Source organism: Diaphorina citri, unplaced genomic scaffold (assembly GCF_000475195.1).
Source record: "Diaphorina citri unplaced genomic scaffold, Diaci psyllid genome assembly version 1.1 scaffold54, whole genome shotgun sequence".
NCBI classification, from domain to species: domain Eukaryota; kingdom Metazoa; phylum Arthropoda; class Insecta; order Hemiptera; family Psyllidae; genus Diaphorina; species Diaphorina citri.
Window position 1 is genome coordinate 242,990 of NW_007377491.1, and position 25,450 is coordinate 268,439.

At 35.4% G+C, this 25,450-nt stretch overlaps 5 protein-coding genes and 1 long non-coding RNA gene across 7 annotated transcripts in view; 1 reads left to right on the forward strand and 5 right to left on the reverse strand.

The window, feature by feature from the left end:
• Positions 1 to 13,259: 13,259 nt before the first annotated feature.
• Positions 13,260 to 14,718, reverse strand: LOC113470637. Of its 2 annotated transcripts, none has more exons than XR_003393615.1 (2): positions 14,462 to 14,718; positions 13,260 to 13,403 (listed from the first exon to the last, which is right to left on the reverse strand). It is a non-coding gene; the product is annotated as an uncharacterized LOC113470637 (long non-coding RNA). The 2 variants fall into 2 exon arrangements; XR_003393616.1 differs by having other exon boundaries at positions 13,260 to 13,437.
• Positions 14,719 to 16,564: 1,846 nt separating this feature from the next.
• Positions 16,565 to 17,462, reverse strand: LOC103517262 (ubiquitin-like-conjugating enzyme ATG3). The gene is made up of 2 exons (XM_026829081.1): positions 17,268 to 17,462; positions 16,565 to 16,915 (listed from the first exon to the last, which is right to left on the reverse strand). The coding sequence occupies exons 1-2, from the start codon at positions 17,337 to 17,339 to the stop codon at positions 16,565 to 16,567; spliced, it is 423 nt and encodes a 140-aa protein (XP_026684882.1). The 5' UTR covers positions 17,340 to 17,462.
• Positions 17,463 to 17,656: 194 nt separating this feature from the next.
• LOC103517272 (ubiquitin-like-conjugating enzyme ATG3) lies at positions 17,657 to 20,204 on the reverse strand. The gene is made up of 3 exons (XM_026829086.1): positions 20,053 to 20,204; positions 17,779 to 17,937; positions 17,657 to 17,722 (listed from the first exon to the last, which is right to left on the reverse strand). The coding sequence occupies exons 1-3, from the start codon at positions 20,095 to 20,097 to the stop codon at positions 17,657 to 17,659; spliced, it is 270 nt and encodes an 89-aa protein (XP_026684887.1). The 5' UTR covers positions 20,098 to 20,204.
• Positions 20,205 to 20,827: 623 nt separating this feature from the next.
• LOC113470558 (ubiquitin-like-conjugating enzyme ATG3) lies at positions 20,828 to 21,806 on the reverse strand. The gene is made up of 2 exons (XM_026829095.1): positions 21,648 to 21,806; positions 20,828 to 21,086 (listed from the first exon to the last, which is right to left on the reverse strand). Exons 1-2 carry the CDS (start codon positions 21,746 to 21,748, stop codon positions 20,828 to 20,830), a joined length of 360 nt encoding a protein of 119 aa, XP_026684896.1. The 5' UTR covers positions 21,749 to 21,806.
• Positions 21,807 to 22,457: 651 nt separating this feature from the next.
• LOC103517031 (programmed cell death protein 10) lies at positions 22,458 to 23,984 on the forward strand. The gene is made up of 3 exons (XM_008482039.3): positions 22,458 to 22,799; positions 23,131 to 23,308; positions 23,424 to 23,984. The coding sequence occupies exons 1-3, from the start codon at positions 22,728 to 22,730 to the stop codon at positions 23,804 to 23,806; spliced, it is 633 nt and encodes a 210-aa protein (XP_008480261.1). The 5' UTR covers positions 22,458 to 22,727; the 3' UTR covers positions 23,807 to 23,984.
• Positions 23,985 to 24,549: 565 nt separating this feature from the next.
• The window catches only part of LOC103517022 (RAD50-interacting protein 1), a gene marked incomplete in the record, with an annotated part of 20,056 nt that continues 19,155 nt past the window's right edge, over positions 24,550 to 25,450 (reverse strand). Inside the window, 1 exon segment of the mRNA XM_026829102.1 lies at positions 24,550 to 24,812.

A 25,450-nucleotide genomic window follows, 5' to 3' on the forward strand; every position in this document is an offset into this window, starting at 1 on the left:
TTGTTGTGGTACATGATGCAGTATTCCAGTATATATTGTTTTATTAATTCTTATTTCTTGAGATATTTTTTTTTTTTTTTTCATTTTTTATTAGGTATTTAGAGAATGTAGTCTTTTGTTATACTTAAAATTGATTTTTTACTGTACCTTCTAAGGTACTTAGGTCTCTAGGTACTTTTTGTACCTGATTTAAGTAAAATTTAAATTGGTCTTTTTTCCCACTGTCCCGTTGAATGATGGCGTAGTGGTCAACGCGTTCGCCTGGTAAATAGGAGGGTGAGAGTTTGATTCCAGAATCTCCATATATTTTTATTTGAGAATTTGACAAAATACTCTGAGCAGGTAGTTCGAGTTGGATTTTCTTTTCTAATGGTTCCAAGACTTATAAGTTCTATTATATAATCTACACGCCTACGGATCTACATTCTCTCTAATATCTGTAAATAAGCAGACAGGTACTTAATATCTCAAAACGAATACTGAAACACTGTTTATCTTGATTTATGATGCACATAGGGAAATAGTAAGTAGGACAATTCATCACAAAATCAATTAGATTTCAACGCTTCTCATGACGTCATGCGGTTTTGTTATGACTGAAAGCTCGTATTTATCTTGTACTTGCAATCTAATAGGACGATGACAAATTGGTTTCGTATGGTCTTACTCGAACATTAGATGACTTGGAGATAGCAAGTTCATTTTTCATGTTGATAAATTTCTGTCTAAGTACGGAATGCACGGTGTAATCTGCGTACAGCGAGCGCAGAATATGGCTATTTATCTTGCTAGAAACTCTAGACTCTGGAAAGAAACTGGAAACAGGAAAAGTCCCTTTACTACCGCAGCGCAGCCTATACAAGTTCTTTAAACGATGATGAAAATCCTCTGATGAAACCTCTTTGTAAAGTTTTTTTTTTTTTTCTATTTTTACTATAGGCTCAACTGTTAAAATCTAGTCTATTTAGTCAATGATTGCATGTGGCAGTCTCTATCATTCAACCTATTTTTACTATAGGCTCAACTGTTAAAATCTAGTCTATTTAGTCAATGATTGCATGTGGCAGTCTCTATCATTCAACCCTGGTATGTACTAAGTAACTAGGAGGTACCTACTGCATGAAATCCTAGATTCATAACTTCATAAGTAAAGCTGAAAGGTTCGTTCGCAAAATTTATTATTGATTAGGTTCCGATATGCCCAGACATGCTAGATTTAAGACGAGCTTGTTTTAAGTCTAGTTCAATCTATGTGATACCTAATAGAACATAGTATCTCGCTAATATAAACTATTAATCATCCAGGTAACAAGAGAGGTGAAATTAATCCACTTTGGACTACGTGTAGGTATTGACGAGATTAAGATCTTTAATTTATTATTTATTACAAATATCCGCCAGAAAACATGAAAATAATATGAAAACAAAAGCCAAGTCCTGCTCCCAACCAGATCGGCATTTGAAAACTGTGATAGGTTGTATGGGGTGCCCTGAACTTTTCAGTGGTTCGTTCACTTGGTAGATCTTTAAAACTGAAAGAATCACTTAACATGATGTCTTGTCAACTGTATGGAAATATCAGCTAGCTGATTGAACTGTTGACTTTTGAACTACTTAGGTCACTTGACCATTAAAAGGCGTCAATAGAATTTAAAGGTAAAAAAAGAAACAACAAGATACCTAAATGAAGATATGCTTTGAAGACATCTTGGCCTGCGGCACGACCCTACACCTCGATATTGATTACTGATTGATATTCTCTCACGTGTTGTGTTGAGATGGTCTACATTGTGAACAAGCCAGTTAATCATCTCTATCTAGGAAAAAATAGATTAAAATGATTGACACATTTTATAATGGGTTTTGCTCACAGTTATCTCGAACTTGAAAGTTTTGCACCGCTATCCCAAATGGGAAGTTTTAAAACTACAAAATACTGATATTTAGCGAAGAAAATCTGTACTCTACCTTTTTGGAGATTTTATATTTTTACCTTTTTATAAGAAGAAGAAGAAGAAGAAGAAGAAGAAGAAGAAGAAGAAGAAGAAGAAAATCAGATCACTAAAAAATCTGGTGTGAACATCACACGACTTTCTATTACATTTGCAGAATACGTAGGTATTTGAAAAGAAATAGAAAGTAAAAAAAATATGTAATAAAAGGGAAATTTGTTGACACAGGGGAGTATCGAACCCGCAACTTGGAACTCAATTTACAATGAAATAGGTGTTGAATATATCCAACACCTTAGATGCCGGTTCGTTCCCTAACCGGCTCTTTTGTAATAATTGCCGAATGTCCTATAGCCAAAATCACAAAACATGAAGATTGCTTTCGGTGTACTAATTTACATACCTAATAAAATTGGCACAATGTTATATTGGGTATTAATTGGTATAATAGGTTAGGTACCTATTTATAATTTTAGGGCTACAACTTATTAACATAATGAGATAATTTAGCGGCGTGTTTTTAATGCTAATGTGGTAACTATAATGATTATAGTGTATTATCATAATCAAAATGGTATTATTTTAAATTTATAGCTCTTTTTGAGGCGTGTAAGAGTGTTGCATTCTGCAGACCTTTTGATTATTGAGGTTTCAACAATTCACTGAACAAGTTCCCAGTTTTCTCAATTAAGTAGCTCGGAACCAAGTTTTTGCAGTGACGCCTTTTTTAACCCTTTTAAAAAGTAAAAAAGAATACCTATATTCTTTATTGAAATCCAATCAATGATGCGCGAGATTACTGCCTAAGGCAATCTCTGCCATTCAACCCTAAAAAGCTCCTCAGTAAATTTGACCTCATAGAAGTCTCGAACTGGCGACCTGTGAGTTCAAGACAAGTACATGTGTTTGTATAGCACAGCTGTCTTTCTCCGGTTGATGTTGTTCATGTCATACTCAATAAATCATACACATAAATCTACTCGTGTGCTTCATGTAATTCTCATTTTACCTGCTTGCATGTTGTATTCATGTTTCAAATGTCTGCGTGCATTGATATAATAAGGAATAATTATTTATATGTAAGTAATATAATATGTACAGATTATGATAAGTAGATGCTTGTTTGAATGTTGTAAACCTTTTGCTTCGGAAGTTCCCTATTGACTTGAATGGATACATTTTTGCTACTTAGCATCCTCTCTTGGTGATGAAATCTTTCTTACTAATGCCGGCCTCTCATGCTTGGACTGTCAGACACAAACACCCAACACCTAGGTCTGTCATAAGTGTCAGCACCAGTAGCAAGCTATGAATTTCAAAATATAAAAATAATAATTTCATCCCGAAAAAATGTTAAAATATAGAAGACATGGGGTAAATTGCGGGAATGAAAGAACTTTTCAAACTTTTCCCAGCAGAAATAACAGAAATGGGAGCGCCAGGCTTAGAACAGTGCTGAACAAATGAAGCTATCAGCTTGATTTATTGCTCGTCAGGAATTCTGCTACATTACCAGGAACTAGAAGGAATCCTGTAACATTAGTGGTCCTGCAGTCCAAGCAACGTTCAGAGTTTTGTATGATGGAAATATTGGCCCACACTGCATGGTTTACTTGCTAGTTCTGTCCCTTGCCAGGACATCAGCATTTAACTCTGTCTATACGTAAGGACTCACTATCAGGTAGACCTGACAGGTACACCTGAGGTGTACTTGATGAGCACACATACTATCAGGTAGACCTGACAGGTATGGCTGAAAGGGTCCACCTGTCAGGTCTACCTGATATGTACCTGATAGTGAGTGGCTGGCCTAAAGGGAATCTTTAAATTTGACAACCACTCAGATTCAATATTGATTAGTTCAAGTGGATGTCACACTTTTTGTCAAAAATTTGAATCTGATTTTAACTCGGCTCTAACTTGGTTCAATTGTGTGAACACAGATAGCTATGTATATTGTAAGTATTTGTAACTATATTGTAAATTTTAGGTCAAACAAAAGACAAAGTATTGAAGAGGGGGACTGAGTGATATCACGTCTGTCTACTGACAATGTTCTAGCAATAAAGATACCAACTTGGTTTAATTTACGATTATTAGTGTTTAATTAAGTAGCTTGTTCCAATAAAATATACACCAGCCGAGTTTACTCTTGCGATCTTAATTAATAAAATCAATAATTAATTAATTCAGTCTTTAGCACTGTTTGTGGAGGAAAGCCAATCTCTAGTACCTTCCTACCTACTGAGGTACAAGCTGTCTGACGTGTAAATCTAGAGTGTGTTGATTGCTGATTGATGCTGTTCAATCAAAGCTCTTTGCAAAATTCATAATGTTTACATTCTTGTGACAGAGTAGATTTATGTATTACTTATTGAGGAATGTTTCTTTACTCTCTTGCTTCAGTGGAAATTGGCTCAAGCACACGATAAAATATTTACCATTGAAATATTATGGGGCAGATTTTTATCAACTCTGATGGAAATTTGGGAATCAAACCCGAACCTTCTGCTGGACAAGCAAGCACGTTACCACTTAACAGTCGTACTCAAATACTCTCATCGTTTAGTAAATAAAAGAAGTTACAATATTGTTAAATCTTCTTCGTTATCTTATCTTCTTCGAAAGAAGATAAAAGGCACCTACTATTTATCACACTTTAGTATCTACCTTAATTTATTGTGGTACTCTAATAGGTACTCCAATTTATTATCGGATAAGGATATCGCCAAATTGCTGTGTTATCTGTTCCGAAAAATAGACACCCACTATCAACATCTTTGTGCCTAATGGAATCATAAATTTGAATGTGCCTACCAATGTGTTTAAACTTGAACAATAAAATATACCTCGACAAATTGAAAGACTGTAAAAACTGTCCTAAATAATTATAATAAAGTTTATTAGGGTATTATTTTTATTTTCCCTGTGCTGGGGGCTCATCATTATGCACATAAGTATAAATGTATCATGAAATCATTTTCGATCAATTAGAAGAAATTATTAGGTTCTTAAATTGGCATAAAATTGGTCGTAAAGAACACTTTAACCCTTTAATTTTGAACATAAAAAACAAGCTTATTTGATGATTTTTTTTCCTCCAATAATAACATAATGTAAACCTGACTTCAAATCAAAAGGAACTTTGGATTGACTACTGGTTAATTTTCGATATTGTAGTCATCATGTATTGGACCTCTGTTACAACCAAATTAAGACATTAGAACAAAACGCTCTAGCCAAATTTGATCGGGCTTCGGGCAAAACACATGTACACGACCGTACAACATGAATTCATTAGCGATTTAATGATCATAATGAGAGAAAAAAGACAAGGAATTTAAAAAAATACCACAAAAATATCCGAAAGAAAGGTGCCCAACTTGAAAAAAAAAAAAAAAAAAAAAAAAAAAATGAGTTTTTATTTTCGAAAAACGGCCTGCGGCGCATTCCCCCTCATATTCCTTGACGTTCTGCATATTGCATATTTTATTTAAATGAAAAGGTAATTTTACTGATTTTTAAGTACCTCTGCCCCCTAATTTTTTGGAAAAGGTATGGAAATTTACAGGAAAAGTCATGGAATTTCATACCGGGAAAAGCGTATAAACCCTTTTATACTAGGTACGTACCTAGGTAGGATATCATGTTGGTTGAGATGAAATTCTTAAATAACTATTGTAATGTGTAAAGTGCAACCCCAGGTTTCATACCTTTGGACCTTGTATCATGTGTCATAAAATAGGTAAGAGCCAAATTACGGTCCGTCTTCTTTATTATCCCCTGACTTGCATTGTTTGAAATATTTCACATTTTGTCACGGTTAGTCAAATTCTCATTGGTGAGAATATGGCGAGTTATCCAATTACTGTCGCATCAGTGAGAAGTCATACATCACCACCAAGGCAAGAATAGAACCAAGATTGCGACGGTAATATCAATTAGAATAATAAAAGCAATAAGAGATAAAATAGAACCATGAGGTAAATGGGATTTATAATGTCCACACTGCAGGTACTGGTACCATATCAAACTGTTAGCACTATGAGTGAGAACTCATACATCACCACCAAGGCAAGAATAGAACCAAGATTGCGACGGTAATATCAATTAGAATAATAAAAGCCATAAGAGATAAAATAGAACCATGAGGTAAATGGGATTTATAATGTCCACACTGCAGGTACTGGTACCATATCAAACTGTTAGCACTATCGTTCAAGATAAATAATATGTAAAAATGGCCACAGTTTCATGATAGTGGATAGGACATGTACGTAAATATGGCCACAGTTTCATGATAGTGAATAGGGTATGTAAATATGGCCACAGTTTCATGATAGTAGATAGGACATAGAGTACTAGCACAGGACCACAGGTAATTTAAGAAGAAGTGTTGAAGAGTGAAAAATTGTTCGGTAAAAAGAACCAATTTCCTATCGAAGTCAACGAACTTATTGAAGGTTTTCCTACAGGTCTACATTGTTGTACAGCACCTCACTATATCCTTAAATCAGAGACAATTGGACAGCATTCAGTAGAAAAGAACCATGCATAACGGGAATTGCCATAGGGGTGGTTGTTTTCTGCTTAATTAATGCTATCCAATTGCACACAAACTGACTAATAGCTGGGAGTTACATTAGATTTGCTTTTACATTTATATCAACACGGTTGAATCATTTTCTGTGACCATCTGCAATAGCAAGTTGAATGCACCACTTCCCAATGCATCACTTTAGTTCAGCAGTGTTACGCGTGGTTGGTATCTGGATGGGCGACTCCTATACTAAGTCAATCATTCGGATAAGTTAAAGTGATATTACCTGGATGAAGTTGATACATGATACCCACACAATCATTTACCCTACGGGACTGATGATAGATAATGGACTTCACAATATTTTTTTTATTGGCATTTTTATTAATGTAGTAATGTAACGCAATGCTTTGATGGCACCCAGAGACATATTTTACAGCAATATAAGTGTTGGCATTCAGAGTACAGAGGTATAGAATACAGGGAGGTATGTCGTATAGGTACATTATGCCGGGTCCACACTTTCGCAATATGCAACGCGAATGTTAAGGTGTGTCCAAACATGGTTGACGCCATCGAACGACGTCGACCAAAACCATACACTGCTTCGACAACATGGATTCACCTCGTCGATCGACGGGGTCGACTATGTGTGGACCTGAACACAGCTTAACAGATACTTTAGTTCTAGAGGAAACTTAGGTTTTCATTTTAAATACCCTACCTACCGAATTGCGAAAATCATAGTCTGCCGTGGTTCTTATGAACGTTGTTTTGTAATTAAAAATTACTAAGGTAATAGGTAGTTAGTAGTTACCCATAGGTTCGGCAAGAATACCTATTACCTACAATGATACTTATATTAATTACCGACAAAATTGTTCATTACGTAAGTAGGTACACATTGCACAGATGAGTGAGTACCTGTACCTGTCTAATCAAAATGCAAAGTGTAGGTACCAAGGCAGTATGTAAATAAATAATTATGAAGGGTATTTGTAATTATTTAAGCATTCCATCAATCAACATGATAGCCTACCTACCTACGTACCTAATATTAAGAATTAATAAGGATGTCATGAAGTCGGGGACCCATTCTTGGAAAGTAAGAAAATGGTTTTAGTAAGTAGGGCTTTTATAGGGAAAAAGTTCAAAAGGAACTAGAGCCTCTCACGACTTTACCTTTAGCCATAGGTCGCTCAAAATTTGCAGATAGCTTCCATAATTTATGATGATCAAAAGTGTCCGCCGGCCGGACCTCGAGAAATGTACGGTTCGACCGCTATTTAACGCCAAAACTTTGAAAAAGCTCAAAGAGAGTTCGCAATTCTGGGGCCTTTAAATTTCAGTCAAAGTCGCTCGAACTTGGCACAGAGATTCGATAAATTTTAATATGTAGATCAAAAATATCCATGGGCCCCTTTTCCAGAAGGTACGGTTCGGCCGTTATTCCGGACCAAAGTTCCGCTATTTAGAGCTATACAGGGAAAAAGCTCAAAAGGAACTAGAGCGGTGAAGTACCTAATTCTAAGGAAATAGTAGCAGAATCAGCATTCTATTAAGAGAATGGTAGCTTATAAACCTACTAAAACCTTTTTCCTTTTTTTTTTTTCAAGAATGGGCCCCAGACTTCAGTACATCCTTATTCTTTATACAGGGTTTATACGCGACCTGGAAAACCTGGAAAAGTCATGGAATCTGAAAATCGGCCAAAAAGTCATGGAAAATCGTGAAAATTCAAAGAAAACCTGGAAAAGTCATGGAATTTGCCATCCGGTCAAAAATTAAAAAATGTTCTAATTGAATATCAAGTTTTTTTTTTCGAAAAACGGCCTGCGGCGCATTCCCCCTCATATTCCTTGACGTTCTGCATATTGCATATTTTATTTAAATGAAAAGGTAATTTTACTGATTTTTAAGTACCTCTGCCCCCTAATTTTTTGGAAAAGGTATGGAAATTTACAGGAAAAGTCATGGAATTTCATACCGGGAAAAGCGTATAAACCCTTTTATACTAGGTACGTACCTAGGTAGGATATCATGTTGGTTGAGATGAAATTCTTAAATAACTATTGTAATGTGTAAAGTGCAACCCCAGGTTTCATACCTTTGGACCTTGTATCATGTGTCATAAAATAGGTAAGAGCCAAATTACGGTCCGTCTTCTTTATTATCCCCTGACTTGCATTGTTTGAAATATTTCACATTTTGTCACGGTTAGTCAAATTCTCATTGGTGAGAATATGGCGAGTTATCCAATTACTGTCGAGTTATAACCATTACTGTCAATTATGACGAATTGTCCATTGTGCCAAAATAACGAGAACATTCAAAAATCGTCCACGGGGGGCATAAAATAATTCGCACATGGCGATCTTTTCCGGCCTTAAAAGTAACCAATAGCATTTTTTTTTTTTTTCCTACTTTGAAAGCTTAAAATGAAATTATATGTATGTTGGAACATTCCTATACGTAGGTACATAAATCAAATGTATAACTTTTTGGCGATGCCTATAAGTTGATTGTCCAGAATGATGCTTTTTTTACATTTTAGAAATTTCAAAACTAGTTCTCGTTAAAGTTTGATATGACCACAAGACGGATTTTTGACTTTGACGCGAGAGAAAACCAATCGGAGGTAGATACATACATAGCTAATATAATTACATACCTACAAATAAGTAAATTAATACATGGGTATGTATTTCATCTATTCCCAGACAGCAGAAAAGAAGCATGGTTATAGCCAAATTAAAAGAGAACGTCACGGATTGATTTTTAAGAACCTATTGGGAAAATTCTATGAAATCGAACCTATACGAGTATACAAACAGGTGGTATTAAAGTACCTCTTCTAAAAATAAGAAGGAATTAAATAGGCTGCTATCTAGTATCTACATGTACCAGTGAAATAGGTAGAATAAACTCGAATAAAAAACAATGTATCTTTTTATTCTAGAAAAATTCAATGACATATCTGTCTTGAAAGTTGTTGGAGAATGTTTATTGCTCTCCATGATGCTATTTGCACTCAAAGCACGTGAGTTATGATTAATTATGAGTTGGATTCTATTAGAATTGAATGGAATTGAATATTTGCTAAGTACTATTCAGACCAAGCAGAGAATACAAAGTTCAGTTCGTTAGTATACTTATTCATTGTGATGGTTATCTGCTGGGGAATTCATCTGAGATGGTTTTTCTATGAGTTACAACGTTACAAGTTACAAGACGGAGGAATTAGTTGAAGAATAAACGGATGAAGGTATTAATTCATTGTCAGTAGTGTATAGCTGTACCTGTACCTATAGGTAGAATAATAATAATAATAATAATAATAATAATAATAATAATAATAATAATAATAATAATAATAATAATAATAATAATAATAATAATAATAATAATAATAATAATAATAATAATAATAATAATAATAATAATAATAATAATAATAATAATAATAATAATAATAAACAACTTCCGCAACCTACTAGGGGAGGAAATGGACTCGAAAATTCACAGCTTTCAACCTTTTTTGAAAATAAAGTACCTATAAATTATAAAATAAAATGGTGTTTCTAAAAGTAAGGTGTCATGAGATACAATTGTTGTAAAATTACTTACCTCCTAAAAAATTAGTTCTTTCTTCAAGATGGCACCTACTGCTTGGCTGGTGTAGGTAATCCAGTCCAGAATTTTTTTGTTTGAGTGTTCCAGTGAAGCACGTTTCTAATATATAGCCGAAAAGGTTCCAATGTTTAAAGGATAAATTTAATTGTGAATACAATTGTTGTAAAATTACTTACCTTTTGAAAATTAGTTCTCTCTTCAAGATGGCACCTACTGCTTGGCTGGTGTAGGTAATCCAGTCCAGAAATTTTTTTGTTTGAGTGTTCCAGTGAAGCACGTTTCTAATATATAGCCGAAAAGGTTCCAATGTTTAAAGGATAAATTTAATTGTGATCACTGGAAAGTTCAATAAATAATAATAATTTAACTTCTAAAATTTAAAAGATCATAGGTTACCTATTGCTGTTTATTTAAAAATTACATACCTACCTACCTAGTACAGTTACTATTTAGGTTAGGTATCCTAAAGTACATTTTAATTGAAGCAAAATATATAATAGGTCCTTTTGAAATTAAATTATTTCATGTAAAATACATAGGTTATTATTACCAACAAAATCTTTTCATTCAGAATCTTTAACAAAAACACCCTACACACGCTTTTCATGAAAGCCTCCTTCAGTGTAATTTCAAATGTACGTACCACGTACCCACAAAATAGATATGAAAATATGTTAGAATAGAAGTCCCTTTACTTCCACAGTCTAAACTTAGAAGATAGATAGTTGTGAATCTTTTAGACTTGTTTTGTTACAGATTACTTGTGAAAAAGGATATGAAATATTGACGCAGTCTAAACTTAGAAGATAGATAGTTGTGAATCTTTTAGACTTGTTTTGTTACAGATTACTTGTGAAAAAGGATATGAAATATTGACCGCTCCGTGTCCGTGTTACTGACTGTCAGTAAACATGATATCCCGGATGTTCTATGGTCAGTGACATTACACTCTGACAGTGTTGGTCACTCATAGCAAGCATAACAAAACGATAACAAAGGGCAGGGAATTCAAGAATGGATTAATTTCTTTTATAAAAATTAATTTGATAAAAAAAAGTGTTTGGCTCACCGCCTTTTTTATTTAGTAGCAATAAAACAACTGCTACATCAGACGCGTGTGGTCTGTGTAGTAGCATGTTTATCCCGGAGTATGTCTCTCATCAGCTCCGTTAAATAGGTAGGTACCAATTATTTTTTTCCTCCAAACAAAACTACCCCTTCTGGGGAAAAGATCCCCTGCCCCTTTCCCCGCTCTCCGAAAAACGGCCTGCGGCGCATTCCCCCTCATATTCCTTGACGTTCTGCATATTGCATATTTTATTTAAATGAAAAGGTAATTTTACTGATTTTTAAGTACCTCTGCCCCCTACTTTTTCTGGAAAAGGTATGGAAATTTACAGGAAAAGTCATGGAATTTCATCCCGGGAAAAGCGTATAAACCCTGTTATACTAGGTACGTACCTAGGTAGGATATCATGTTGGTTGAGATGAAATTCTTAAATAACTATTGTAATGTGCAAAGTGCAACCCCAGGTTTCATACCTTTGGACCTTGTATCATGTGTCATAAAATAGGTAAGAGCCAAATTACGGTCCGTCTTCTTTATTATCCCCTGACTTGCATTGTTTGAAATATTTCACATTTTGTCACGGTTAGTCAAATTCTCATTGGTGAGAATATGGCGAGTTATCCAATTACTGTCGAGTTATAACCATTACTGTCAATTATGACGAATTGTCCATTGTGCCAAAATAACGAGAACATTCAAAAATCGTCCACGGGGGGCATAAAATAATTCGCACATGGCGATCTTTTCCTGCCTTAAAAGTAACCAATACCATTTTTTTTTTTTTTCCTACTTTGAAAGCTTAAAATGAAATTATATGTTGGAACATTCCTATACGTAGGTACATAAATCAAATGTATAACTTTTTGGCGATGCCTATAAGTTGATTGTCCAGAATGATGCTTTTTTTACATTTTAGAAATTTCAAAACTAGTTCTCGTTAAAGTTTGATATGACCACAAGACGGATTTTTGACTTTGACGCGAGAGAAAACCAATCGGAGGTAGATACATACATAGCTAATATAATTACATACCTACAAATAAGTAAATTAATACATGGGTATGTATTTCATCTATTCCCAGACAGCAGAAAAGAAGCATGGTTATAGCCAAATTAAAAGAGAACGTCACGGATTGATTTTTAAGAACCTATTGGGAAAATTCTATGAAATCGAACCTATACGAGTATACAAACAGGTGGTATTAAAGTACCTCTTCTAAAAATAAGAAGGAATTAAATAGGCTGCTATCTAGTATCTACATGTACCAGTGAAATAGGTAGAATAAACTCGAATAAAAAACAATGTATCTTTTTATTCTAGAAAAATTCAATGACATATCTGTCTTGAAAGTTGTTGGAGAATGTTTATTGCTCTCCATGATGCTATTTGCACTCAAAGCACGTGAGTTATGATTAATTATGAGTTGGATTCTATTAGAATTGAATGGAATTGAATATTTGCTAAGTACTATTCAGACCAAGCAGAGAATACAAAGTTCAGTTCGTTAGTATACTTATTCATTGTGATGGTTATCTGCTGGGGAATTCATCTGAGATGGTTTTTCTATGAGTTACAACGTTACAAGTTACAAGACGGAGGAATTAGTTGAAGAATAAACGGATGAAGGTATTAATTCATTGTCAGTAGTGTATAGCTGTACCTGTACCTATAGGTAGATATTTATATTGGCTGGTTTTCATTCATGAACAAATCAGTCTCTTTTACGTCAATACAGGATGTAACGGGGTAAATCCCCACACTACCTTGACCATTAAACTACTTAGGTAGTTAATTACCAAAGCAATAATAAGATAAATAATAATAATAATAATAATAATAATAATAAGGCTAATAATAATAATAATAATAATAATAATAATAATAATAATAATAATAAACAACTTCCGCAACCTACTAGGGGAGGAAATGGACTCGAAAATTCACAGCTTTCAACCTTTTTTGAAAATAAAGTACCTATAAATTATAAAATAAAATGGTGTTTCTAAAAGTAAGGTGTCATGAGATACAATTGTTGTAAAATTACTTACCTCCTAAAAAATTAGTTCTTTCTTCAAGATGGCACCTACTGCTTGGCTGGTGTAGGTAATCCAGTCCAGAATTTTTTTGTTTGAGTGTTCCAGTGAAGCACGTTTCTAATATATAGCCGAAAAGGTTCCAATGTTTAAAGGATAAATTTAATTGTGATCACTGGAAAGTTCAATAAATAATAATAATTTAACTTCTAAAATTTAAAAGATCATAGGTTACCTATTGCTGTTTATTTAAAAATTACATACCTACCTACCTAGTACAGTTACTATTTAGGTTAGGTATCCTAAAGTACATTTTAATTGAAGCAAAATATATAATAGGTCCTTTTGAAATTAAATTATTTCATGTAAAATACATAGGTTATTATTACCAACAAAATCTTTTCATTCAGAATCTTTAACAAAACACCCTACACACGCTTTTCATGAAAGCCTCCTTCAGTGTAATTTCAAATGTACGTACCACGTACCCACAAAATAGATATGAAAATATGTTAGAATAGAAGTCCCTTTACTTCCACAGTCTAAACTTAGAAGATAGATAGTTGTGAATCTTTTAGACTTGTTTTGTTACAGATTACTTGTGAAAAAGGATATGAAATATTGACCGCTCCGTGTTACTGACTGTCAGTAAACATGATATCCCGGATGTTCTATGGTCAGTGACATTACACTCTGACAGTGGTCACTGATAGTAAGCATAACAAAACGATAACAAAGGGCAGGAAATTCAATAATGGATTAATTTCTTTTATAAAAATTAATTTGATAAAAAAAAGTGTTTGGCTCACCGCCTTTTTTATTGAGTAGCAATAAAACAACTGCTACATCAGACGCGTGTGGTCTGTGTCGTAGCATGTTTATCCTGGAGTATGTCTCTCATCAGCTCTGTTAAATAGGTAGGTACCAATTATTTTTTTCCTCCAAACAAAACTACCCCTTCTGGGGAAAAGATCCCCTGCCCCTTTCCCCGCTCTCAGTTTCACGTAACAATGGGTTGATTTACCCACTTGGGGGGGGGGGACTGTTTCGATAACCGATGTTGAGATTACTTGTGCCTATTATGAATCTTGGTCTAACTTTTTAAAGGCCATGAAAGCTACTTGTCAAATATATCAAATATTTAAAGGTTAATCGATACGTTTAATCAAGTAGGTACCTAGTGTTCCTACCTAGATGTTAAAAATTGTTATTTAATTCCAAAATAAAACATACTTAAAACAAGTTTTAGCAAATGCTACCTACATGTTTTTTACACATTAAAAAAAAAAACTTTAATTTTAACAAATAATAAACAGATATTTTGCACAAAAAAATAATAAAATAACGCGATCTTTTAGACGTACGAAACGCAAGTCCAGTGGTACCTACTACAGATATCAACTGACCTTCTCGACGACTAAAAAAATACTGATTAAACTGATTTATAATTCACTGAAACTGAATACTGAAACCCCATCCAGTCCATTGCTTCTCTGATAACTGTGGTCATAAAAACGGTTGCCAAAAAAAAAAAAAATAATAATAATAATAATAATAAAATAAAATACTAGGTCCACAATAATAATAATAATAATAATAAAATTTTTTTACTTCGGTTTTTGGCGTGCTCATTTCACTCCATATGTTGTTTTTCCCACTTCTCGACAGAAAAAATACATACATAGGTTTGACAGATTGTGAGCACTAGAGCACTTGATGTTTTGGATCCCTGCCCTGCAGAGAAGTAGTGGGAGGAAATTAGTCACATGACGTATGACGGTATGACAGACATTGTAACGGATGGTATCAAACTCTGGTCTTGCAAACAAGTGCGACCTCCCATTGTTTTATTTATGGTTTTTCTATTTCGGTGAGGAAAAGGTAATAGGTACTTGTATAATGCGGGTAAAATCAATACAGTTTCGGTGCAAAAGAGTAAACTGTTTACTAGTCAATGAAAAAGAAAGAAAAATACATATCTGTAAATATAGATTAAGCCCCGGGGCCAGGGCCACAGAGTGAGTTTAAACTCGGTTATTAATCTTAAACCGAGATTAAAACTTAAACAGAGTTTAAATTCACTTTGTGACACGGGCCATAAATAGATAACTTTTTAAGGAAAAATATGAATCCATACACAGGGAACAATAAAATACTTACTCATTAGATATAATCTTGATTTATTTTAATAGATATATTTTTATTCAATTCATGCTTAAATATCAATATAACAAGAGTGGATACAATTAGCATGGTTATATTTGTTAAAATATCAAATAATAGGTTACTTAGTTATTTACACTATTTCGAGTTTTTAAATTTTGTTTTACAATCAACTCTAGAATCTAGACAAAGATACTGTTGTGTTAGGGCACCTCTAAAAAGGCCATATCAAGCAGATAGGTGTTGCATGTTGAAAGTGAAATCGCTGTATAAAATGCAATATGTATTTTTTACGCCTAACTCTAGCTGTACGAATCGTAAATTTTAAAATAAGAGCTTTCCAATGTTTACTATTCCTACATTGTAGGCATGCAAGGGGCAACGTGCAAGGTCCTATCAGGCTTTAACTCACTTCATCTTTCCTGAAATTTAAACAAGCTCCTCAAACATACTCACGAGCCTGAGTGCAGCCCGCAAAAACATCTTGGACAGTCACCTGTCCAAATACCAACAACACAGAACATTGCTTAAGACCAGTGATCTGTTGGAACCTGGATCATCCTTTTTGTTAGCTAGAGTTGCGAGCTAGAGACCATCATCACCCCAGTGTATGGCAAAAAAAAAAAAAAAAAAAAAAAAAAAAAAAACTTTTTTTTCATTTTTATAATATTTTGATGGCACTAGAAATGGAAAACTAAATTTGACAGCCTTTGATTTTATTGCTCTAAACATGAGAGTGTTAATTTATGAGAACCTTGATGTCAAGTGTTCTAATATAGAAGAGATGGACTCTGAACCATAGATACCTATTGCCATGACATGAAGGACAACATGAAATAGAGGGCATGAAAGGGGCAAAAAGTGAAGTAGTATTTGTTTTCCATACAACCCAACAGATGAAATGGTGATTCCTGACTTTTACATAGATCTATTATAAGTACCTGTTCCTATTTCATACTTACAGTTGTTGCATCCAAACTGATTTCACTAATCTTGTCTTCAATTGCTATATCCTTGCCAGTGGTCTCATCATAGTGATGTGTATCAACCCATCCCTGGACAACATGAAATAGAGGGCATGAAAGGGGCAAAAAGTGAAGTAGTATTTGTTTTCCATAAAACCCAACAGATGAAATGGTGATTCCTGACTTTTACATCTATAAGTCCCTGTTCCTATTTCATACTTACAGTTGATGCATCCAAACTGATTTCACTAATCTTGTCTTCAATTGCTATATCCTTGCCAGTGGTCTCATCATAGTGATGTGTATCAACCCATCCCTCCTCATCCTGCTCATTTTCAATAATCTTTTGTTTCTCTTCACAATAATCTATCTGTTTACACCTCCTCGGACAGGGGACATTCTTGGTAATGAGGAATTGTTTGTTAGGCGGTAGATATGATTTGGCTTTGGATTCATCTCCTGAGGCCCATTGCCATGTTGGACAGTGGTGGACTAGATGATCTCCAGCTGCAACAAATTCTTCGGGTGTCACCACTCCTGTTTCACGGAATTTTGATTCCTAGGAAAAGAAAACAGATCAATAATTTAATGTAAGTGCTGTTGTCTGCACAAATATCCATCTGCAAAGAAGCCATAGATGTTCCTCCAGGTTTCTAGCTTTAACTATTATCTGAATGAAGAAGCAAAACATAGTAGTTTCCAGATATCCTCAGTTCTTCACCTTTACAACACGAAATCCTCCCATTAATACGTAAATATTTAGATTTAACTACTCTTCAGCAATCAATATCAATTTATTAACAACATGGATTAGGTATTACCTACAATGCACCATAACCTGAAATTATAGGTGCGTACACTTCTACTTTGTCAGGATCCAATCAGCCAGGACCAAGGTGGTAAATACATACCTTGAGAACGGGGGTGAGGTATTCTGCTACTCCTAAAGCAGTACCTTTAACAGAATTTATCACGCTCTGCATTCTATTACACCATTTACTGATAAGAACAAGGTTTTCCTTTCCTTTAAAGCGCTAAAAATTACCAAGATTCCAACTTTGACGGATTTTCCCGTCTCGGGCCGTTTCCAAAGTGAAGCAGTCAAGCAGTGTTGCGAGATTTCAAATTATTTTTTGTGCATAATATTATGCACCAGGAATTTTGTTTAAACTTGGTTTAACTATTGGATTAAGCAACCTGATTAGAATAAATAATAATAATTAATCACCCACTGATCGATTAATTAATCCGAAAGTAACTTCGAGCGTGGCGTGGTCCTGGCCTAGAGACCCGTTTGATTTCACACAACCGTGGCCAAAGGGTTAATGTGCTTGGAAGAAGTATTGGGATTGAGAGTATGATGATACTGATAAACGAGTGACATGTAGAGAGAATTTGATAGAACATAGGTATCAGTTTTACCTCATTGTATCCATACAGCCAGAGTCTTGGAGTTTGATAGTATTTGTCGTAGGTAATGTGAAGATCGTAGGTTCGTGTCCTCACTATGTCACCACATTCCTGGCTATCCCCTGCCGGGGAGCTGGGGGACTGTTTCTCCGGGGGAATATTGGCAATTGACTGAAATCATAGGTACATGAAAGGAATAATTATTTAATATTTATGCAAGTGTACATATCTATTTAATGTTTGGATCAGGTAACAAAAGAAACGAATTTTGAACTGTCTTAAATGCTTGTCTTGTCTTAATTGGTGATTCTCATGATTTTTTTTTATTATCTCAGAAAAAACTATAAAAATTAAAAAAAATATTGAGACTAAAACGAAGAAAATGCGTTCACTAGATCGTGAGATACAGCTCTCGGAACATGAGAGTCTCAAGCACGCCGATATCATACCTAGCGACAACACTGTACTCCCGTGATGACGTCATCTACCAATATCGCACGACGCGCTGTGAGCTTATTACCATAGGGATTTGGGTTAGGGGCTCAAAGAGATCGAATAGGTACCTATCTACGCATTTTGTTATCACTATTTTTCAATAGGTATCAGCTTAGGTACTTATACCTATTTTCAAATTTAGATATTTTCATTCCATTTTTACTTTCTATTACCTTTACGTATAGGGAACCTATACAAGGTAATGAGAAAGTATTGCAATCGGTCCAAATTTTCAAAATCGGGAAATGGGTGGAAATATCCGTTTCGGGGTGCCCTGATTCCAAAAAAGTGGTTTTCAGCCCATGGTCTGTACGTATGTATGTATGTACGTACGTGTGTACGTATGTATGTATGTACGCACGCACGCACGTATGTGTGTACTACAGGTTTAAATGGGAAAAGGTGGTATACAAAATATCTCAAGAACGGTTAGTCATAAAGCGATGAAATTTGGTATGATATACCGGTATGGTCCAAGGACGCGACTGTAACAATTTGGTTAAAATCGGATAGTCACTCATCCAGATTTTAACCAAAGTCAATGTTTCTTCAGTGGGCAAAGGTGGTATACAAAATATCTCAAGAACGGTTAGTCATAAAGCGATGAAATTTGGTATGATATACCGGTATGGTCCAAGGACGCGACTGTAACAATTTAGTAAAAATCGGATAGTCACCCATCCAGATATTAACCAAAGTCATTGTGCTTAACCCTTATTTCGTAAACGGTAAGAGACATCGAAAACATTTGGTCATTTGGATGTGAATATTCTAATCTATGTGATTTTTCACGCCGAATCGAATGGTGCTACTTCTAGAACTGTCCGACTTACGATTGAGAAGTTGCGGGTTCGATACTCCCCTGTGTCAACAAATTTCCCTCTTATTCGTGATTACCAAGTAAGCATGTGAATAGTTACACCCATGTGATTTTTCACGCCGAATCGAATGGTGCTACTTCTAGAACTGTCCGACTTACGATTGAGAAGTTGCGGGTTCGATACTCCCCTGTGTCAACAAATTTCCCTCTTATTCGTGATTACCAAGTAAGCATGTGAATAGTTACACCCATGTGATTTTTCACGCCGAATCGAATGGTGCTACTTCTAGAACTGTCCGACTTACGATTGAGAAGTTGCGGGTTCGATACTCCCCTGTGTCAACAAATTTCCCTTTTATTCGTGAATCGTTACCAAGTAAGCATGTGAATAGTAAGTTAAACCCATGTGATTTTTCACGCCGAATCGAATGGTGCTACTTCTAGAACTGTCCGACTTACGATTGAGAAGTTGCGGGTTCGATACTCCCCTGTGTCAACAAATTTCCCTTTTATTCGTGAATCGTTACCAAGTAAGCATGTGAATAGTAAGTTAAACCCATGTGATTTTTCACGCCGAATCGAATGGTGCTACTTCTAGAACTGTCCGACTTACGGTTGAGAAGTTGCGGGTTCGATACTTCCCTGTGTCGACAAATTTCGAGGGGATGTGTCCCCTTTTTTTTTTTTTTTTTTTTTTTTTTTTTTTAAGATATCTAGACAAGTGCCTGGACCCCTACACCATCAAGGCAGGTTTGTTGGTTTCTTCAAAAAGGACGTTAAAAAATCTTGTATACGTAGTGCTTTATTTAGATCAACAATTGTTTAATTATTGCACACCAGTGTTGATTGAAAAGCTGGACCCTTAAGATCACATAGGAGATAGGAGACCTGTGCAGCTAGCAATTTTTGCAGATCTCTTTGATTTTCACTACCATCCTGGCAAGGTAAACAGGGTTTTATTTTCTACTCACAGGGTCTTGTTCATCAAGGAATCCAGATTCTTCAAAGTCTTCCATGTCCAAAGCTTCCTCGTCATCATCATCTTCTTCCTCTGTTGAGTTGGGTTTATTACAGCTTTGAGTTTGATTGCTCTGAGAACAGAAGGGTTAATTTTTATAATATTTTGATAGCACTAGAAATGGAAAACTAAATTTGACAGCCTTTGATTTTATTGCTCTAAACATGAGAGTATTAATTTATGAGAACCTTGATGTCAAGTGTTCTAATATAGAAGAGATGGACTCTGAACCATAGATACCTATTGCCATGACATGATGGAAATGTTGAAAGTGAAATCGCTGTATAAAATGCAATATGTATTTTTTACGCCTAACTCTAGCTGTACGAATCGTAAATTTTAAAATAAGAAGAATAAAATAGAATATACCTTGTTAATTCTGCTGGGATAAAACTGAGAGGTCCCTTTGCCCCCGCAGTCTAACCAAGGTCTTATACCTATGATGGGGAGAACAATTTACAAATAAGTAAAAACACCTTGCTTAATTTAAACCCCTTGGTACCGCCTCACCCTAAGCATGATTAGGTAACCCAAATCCCCAGCTAAGAAAGAAACTGAATATCGCCATTCAAAGGCATTTTTATTTTCTTTCATAATAACGACATTTAACTTTACGCAAGCCAGCCTAGTTAGTTTGGCTGGTAGCGCGTCTGCCTCGTAAACGCTAGGTCGCGGGTTCGATTTCCGCCAGGGGCGGATTTTATCCTGAAGGGTTAACAGGTGTAGAATTACCGGCAAGGATGTATAGAAGCCATGGGGGGTCCTGGTAAGTGAGGGTGTGATTCCATGGTAACAGTTTTCTTAGCGTAGTCCTGACTTACGTCCTCATACATTTGATCTACAGTGAAGTTCTGCGTGAAGTCATACTCTATGGTCGGGATAACAGACTGGACGAACTTAAGGAATATGATGAGGTACATATGCACGCCCAGCTCTCCCCCTCCTTCCAGCACGGTCTCTATGATCTTCTTCATCACTTCCGCATGTCTGAAATCACACCAGCATTTGGACTGTTATTTTATTTAGAATAAAATAGAATATACCTTGTTAATCCTGCTGGGATAAAACTGAGAGGTCCCTTTGCCCTCGCAGTCTTACCGAGGTCTTATACCTATGATGGGGAGAACAATTTACAAATAAGTAAAAACACCTTGCTTAATTTACTAGGTAGGTTGAAATGATAAACATATACTTATTGATAAACATACACTATTTTTACAATTTACAAATAGTGAAGAAGAATATGTTTATCATTTCAACCTACCTAGTACAAAGTTACAGAATCTTCATTTGCTTAATTTAAATTCCTTGATACCGCCTCACTCTAAGCATGATTAGGTAACCCAAATCCCCAGCTAAGAAAGAAACTGAAAATCGCCATTCAAAGGCATTTTTATTTTCTTTCCTAATAACGACATTTAAATTTACGCAAGCCAGCCTAGTTAGTTTGGCTGGTAGCGCGTCTGCCTCGTAAGCGCTAGGTCGCGGGTTCGATTTCCGCCAGGGGCGGATTTTATACTGAAGGGTTAACAGGTGTAGAATAATTACCGGCAAGGATGTATAGAAGCCATGGGAGGTCCTGGTAAGTGAGGGTGTGATTCCATGGTAACAGTTTTCTTAGCGTAGTCCTGACTTACGTCCTCATACATTTGATCTACAGTGAGAGGGGCACGGCTCTGTAAATTAGAAAAACACAAGCTTTTTTAAGAGGTTTAATAGAAGGAACTGTAACTGCTAAGGTCTTATCGTCCTGAGATCGAACAGAGAAGAAGGATAGGAGGAAGGCAGTCGTTCCGAGAACGAACATTACCCCATCAGGATAAAATCCGCCCCGGGCGGAAATTGAACCCGCAACCTAGTGCTTACAAGGCAGACACGCTACCAACCAAGCTAACTAGACTGGCGTTCCTGTAGATTGTTGTGGGAAAAGAAGAGAAACACTAAAACTAAATATTTTGCATATATCTACCCACATTACATCTAGAAAATATCCATTGACTATGCAAAAAGGAAATGCAGCAAGTTTGGGGGGGGGGGGGAAAAAAAGGGTGGGACAGTTTTTAATGTTTGGATCAGGTAACAAAAGAAACGAATTTTGAACTGTCTTAAATGCTTGTCTTGTCTTAATTGGTGATTCTCATGATTTTTTTTTATTATCTCAGAAAAAACTATAAAAATTAAAAAAAATATTGAGACTAAAACGAAGAAAATCCGAAAGTAACTTCGAGCGTGGCGTGGTCCTGGCCTAGAGACCCGTTTGATTTCACACAACCGTGGCCAAAGGGTTAATGTGCATAATACAGGTTGACATGGCAACACTGTCTGAACTTTGGAAGAAATGAAAACAAAAAATACAAACCTGCTGATTTTGGATTTTGATGACTGGTGTAGAGGTGATTATTTTATTATAATTTAAAATAATTGAAATTTCATCTTAATTTAGCAATCTACTTCATTGTTTTATTTCTTTTGCTATATTGAATAACCAAGTGCCTTACAGAAAGTTTAAACCTGTTAGTTTACTTTTACACCTTGATTATTTGCACCCATTTTGTTATGTGATAACAGTGATCTCATCCAACAATCACTCCTTGTAGTCACTAGTCAGTGGTTCTTGCATATCTGAAAATGACCATGGGAGAAGAATCACCAGTCACGTCTCTTATCCTCCCTGTTCTCTTCAGACCCATCCTATCCCAGGTAAAATGTTAATTAGTGTACCTTCCTAGATAATGGTCAAAAATACCAGCCCAAGTTAGCATTGGGTGAAGAGAAAATTTGTTGAAAGAGGATCAGTTCTTTATCAATTTCTACTTTCCCAGCTCTGATAGAATATTGAATGCAACAGTTTCTAATGGTTCATTGAAATAAAGGCATGTTGCATGTTGTTTGTATCCAAATGGGAGAATATCGAGGGCAATTGTGTGCTAAGAAGGTACTGAATTTTCCTGGCCCACTCAATCTGGGTGATATTAATATAATGGTGGTAGATTGCTATAATTCAACTGCTTTTTTTAAAAAAAAATTTCAGTTAGAGAAACGAGATGTCCAAGCTTCCCAGACATTGCGAGCAGCCTTATCCAGAACAGAAACAGCCAACCCTGGTTTTGCATATGATTTTGTCGTGGGTATCATGCGTCAGGGAGAACTCAGTGTCAATATGAATGAGAGTATTCTCAGGCTGCAAGGAGCTGCTTCAGATGTAGATGGTAAGGATTATTATTAATAATTCAGAACTAGCTTGGGTTTAAAACCAACCTTTTGGTCTGTAAGACTAGAAGGCTAAATTCATATTCTCATGTTTACTAACCCTTGTGATTTCAGCTGTCGAGTACAAGCTCAACAGATCTGAAGATGCATTTCAAGAATTGAACAAAAAATCCTGTGCACTGAAGAAAATCTTGAGCCGCATTCCTGATGAAATAACAGACCGTAAGACTTTCCTTGAAACCATCAAAGAAATTGCCAGTGCAATCAAGAAACTACTTGATGCTGTCAATGAGGTATCTGGTTTCATCCCTGGGCCTAGCAACAAACAAGCACTGGAGCAGAGAAAAAGGGAGTTTGTCAAATTCTCCAAGAGGTTTAGTAACACACTGAAAGATTATTTCAAAGAAGGGCAGGCTAATTCAGTCTATGTTAGTGCTTTGTATTTGATTCATCAGACCAACATGATTATGGTAACTGTGAAAAGTAAATGTGAATAATGGTATACTGGTACATGTGAACAAGCAATTATGTTTTTACTTGGCAAGAAGGGATCAGTAGTTTGGTAAATAGAAAGACTAGTGCTGCACATGAACAGTATCAGAAGCAAAAACCAATTTTGGTGTCCTACAAGGATTATTCTCTTGCAAGTAATATCCCATTTAATTTGTTGGGAAATGATAACAATAATTATGCCATAAGTAATCTGCTTCATAAGCTGGTGTTATAGTCATGAAATTTACACAACTCTTATCTGTGTACTAAAAGTTTCTGTCACAAACAATTGATTAATTATTCGTTGGAATGAATGCAACTATGTACTGTACATATTGCCATTATTAAATGATAGCTGAATGATACCAGTATAATTATTATTAAGTGTAAGGTAATGTAGAAAAAAATTCAACACAATATTATAGGAGGTAGAATAAATATATTTTTTATTTGTTTAACATGTTCTATATTTACAATTTGGATATGTCATTTTTAAATTGACAAATACCCTCTTTGGTAGACTCTTGCACATGTTGCAATAATCTACTTGATTACTCCATGGAAGTTTAGCAATAAATTACCCCGTTTTTGTCATATTATTTATTAGGAAGTGTTCCCAAGAAAGCTGGGACCTCTTGCACCTCGTTATAAAATATTATACTAAAGTTGTAAATAAGTTTGATATAAATAAATACCTATATTACTATGTTATTCTTAACTCAGATGCAAGCTTGGTTATTTTCAATCAGGCAGGATACATTGAAATATCAAATAATGAACTCTTACCTATGTGATAAGAATCTAAGCTTGCTTATTATAGGGAGAGAATCTAAACCATGATATTTTCGAACTTTGTGATTAAGAACCTATAAATAATTGAGGCCAATAATACTCGAAACACAAGTTGGGGACTTACACCACCTCTGAATAATTTTCCCTGGGTTAAAGGTTGTTTTCAAAAGTCGGAAATTAGGCCATTAGGTCATTCTCCAAAAAGGAGAAAGTATGCAACTTTCTTGGTTGTAGACTAGTCTACCTAGCTTCGAGTTTGAAACGCCATCCAATTACTCCAAATCGTGAATGCTCACTCGTATGTTCATATCACTTCTATTTCTCAAAACTCGGAAACAATCTTCCCTGGATAAGAATTTCAGCCCATGCAATGGATTCTTCGGTACTTGATCTATACTGAGGAGGTGACAAGCTTCTAGCAACCTGAGGAATAAAGTAATACATATATGTATGTTTGAAAAAAATCAAGAAAAAAGAAGCCCCCCACGAGAATGAATATTTCCAATGGAATGATGGTTTGGCTGTGATGTGCAACCGGTCACAGGCTGGCAGCCTGCTTTATTTATCATGAAATAAATGTTTCTCTCTCATGAACTGAACGTTTACTCCAAAAACCAAAAAAAATGAGGTAGAAGTGGTTTCATAACATTGGTATCAAAAATAACAGAATTAGTAGCAAGATTTTTCCCCCATCAGGTGTTTAACATAGGCTTGCCAAATATCCAAAATGTCGATTCGGGACGCGAATCCGCGAACATAATTGCCAAATCCGCGAACATAATCGCAAAATCCGCGAACAAAATCGCCAAATCCGCGAAAATAATCGCGAAATCCGCGAAAATAATCGCGAAATCCGC

What these genes read in the sequence shown, in the direction of transcription:
- LOC103517262 (XM_026829081.1), bottom strand. Translation starts at nt 17,339, where the DNA reads ATGCAGAGCGTGATAAATTCTGTTAAAGGTACTGCTTTAGGAGTAGCA. An exon ending in ACCTCACCCCCGTTCTCAAG is followed by an intron (nt 16,916 to 17,267) that starts GTATGTATTTAC and finishes TTCTTTTCCTAG; the next exon opens with GAATCAAAATTCCGTGAAAC.
- LOC103517272 (XM_026829086.1), bottom strand. Translation starts at nt 20,097, where the DNA reads ATGGAAGACTTTGAAGAATCTGGATTCCTTGATGAACAAGACCCT. An exon ending in TCCTTGATGAACAAGACCCT is followed by an intron (nt 17,938 to 20,052) that starts GTGAGTAGAAAA and finishes CTATGATTTCAG; the next exon opens with TCAATTGCCAATATTCCCCC. An exon ending in GGCTGTATGGATACAATGAG is followed by an intron (nt 17,723 to 17,778) that starts GTAAAACTGATA and finishes CTCGTTTATCAG; the next exon opens with TATCATCATACTCTCAATCC.
- LOC113470558 (XM_026829095.1), bottom strand. Translation starts at nt 21,748, where the DNA reads ATGTATGAGGACGTAAGTCAGGACTACGCTAAGAAAACTGTTACCATG. An exon ending in GCTTCTATACATCCTTGCCG is followed by an intron (nt 21,087 to 21,647) that starts GTAATTATTCTA and finishes GTGTGATTTCAG; the next exon opens with ACATGCGGAAGTGATGAAGA.
- LOC103517031 (XM_008482039.3), top strand. Translation starts at nt 22,728, where the DNA reads ATGACCATGGGAGAAGAATCACCAGTCACGTCTCTTATCCTCCCTGTT. An exon ending in TCAGACCCATCCTATCCCAG is followed by an intron (nt 22,800 to 23,130) that starts GTAAAATGTTAA and finishes AAAAAATTTCAG; the next exon opens with TTAGAGAAACGAGATGTCCA. An exon ending in AGCTGCTTCAGATGTAGATG is followed by an intron (nt 23,309 to 23,423) that starts GTAAGGATTATT and finishes TTGTGATTTCAG; the next exon opens with CTGTCGAGTACAAGCTCAAC.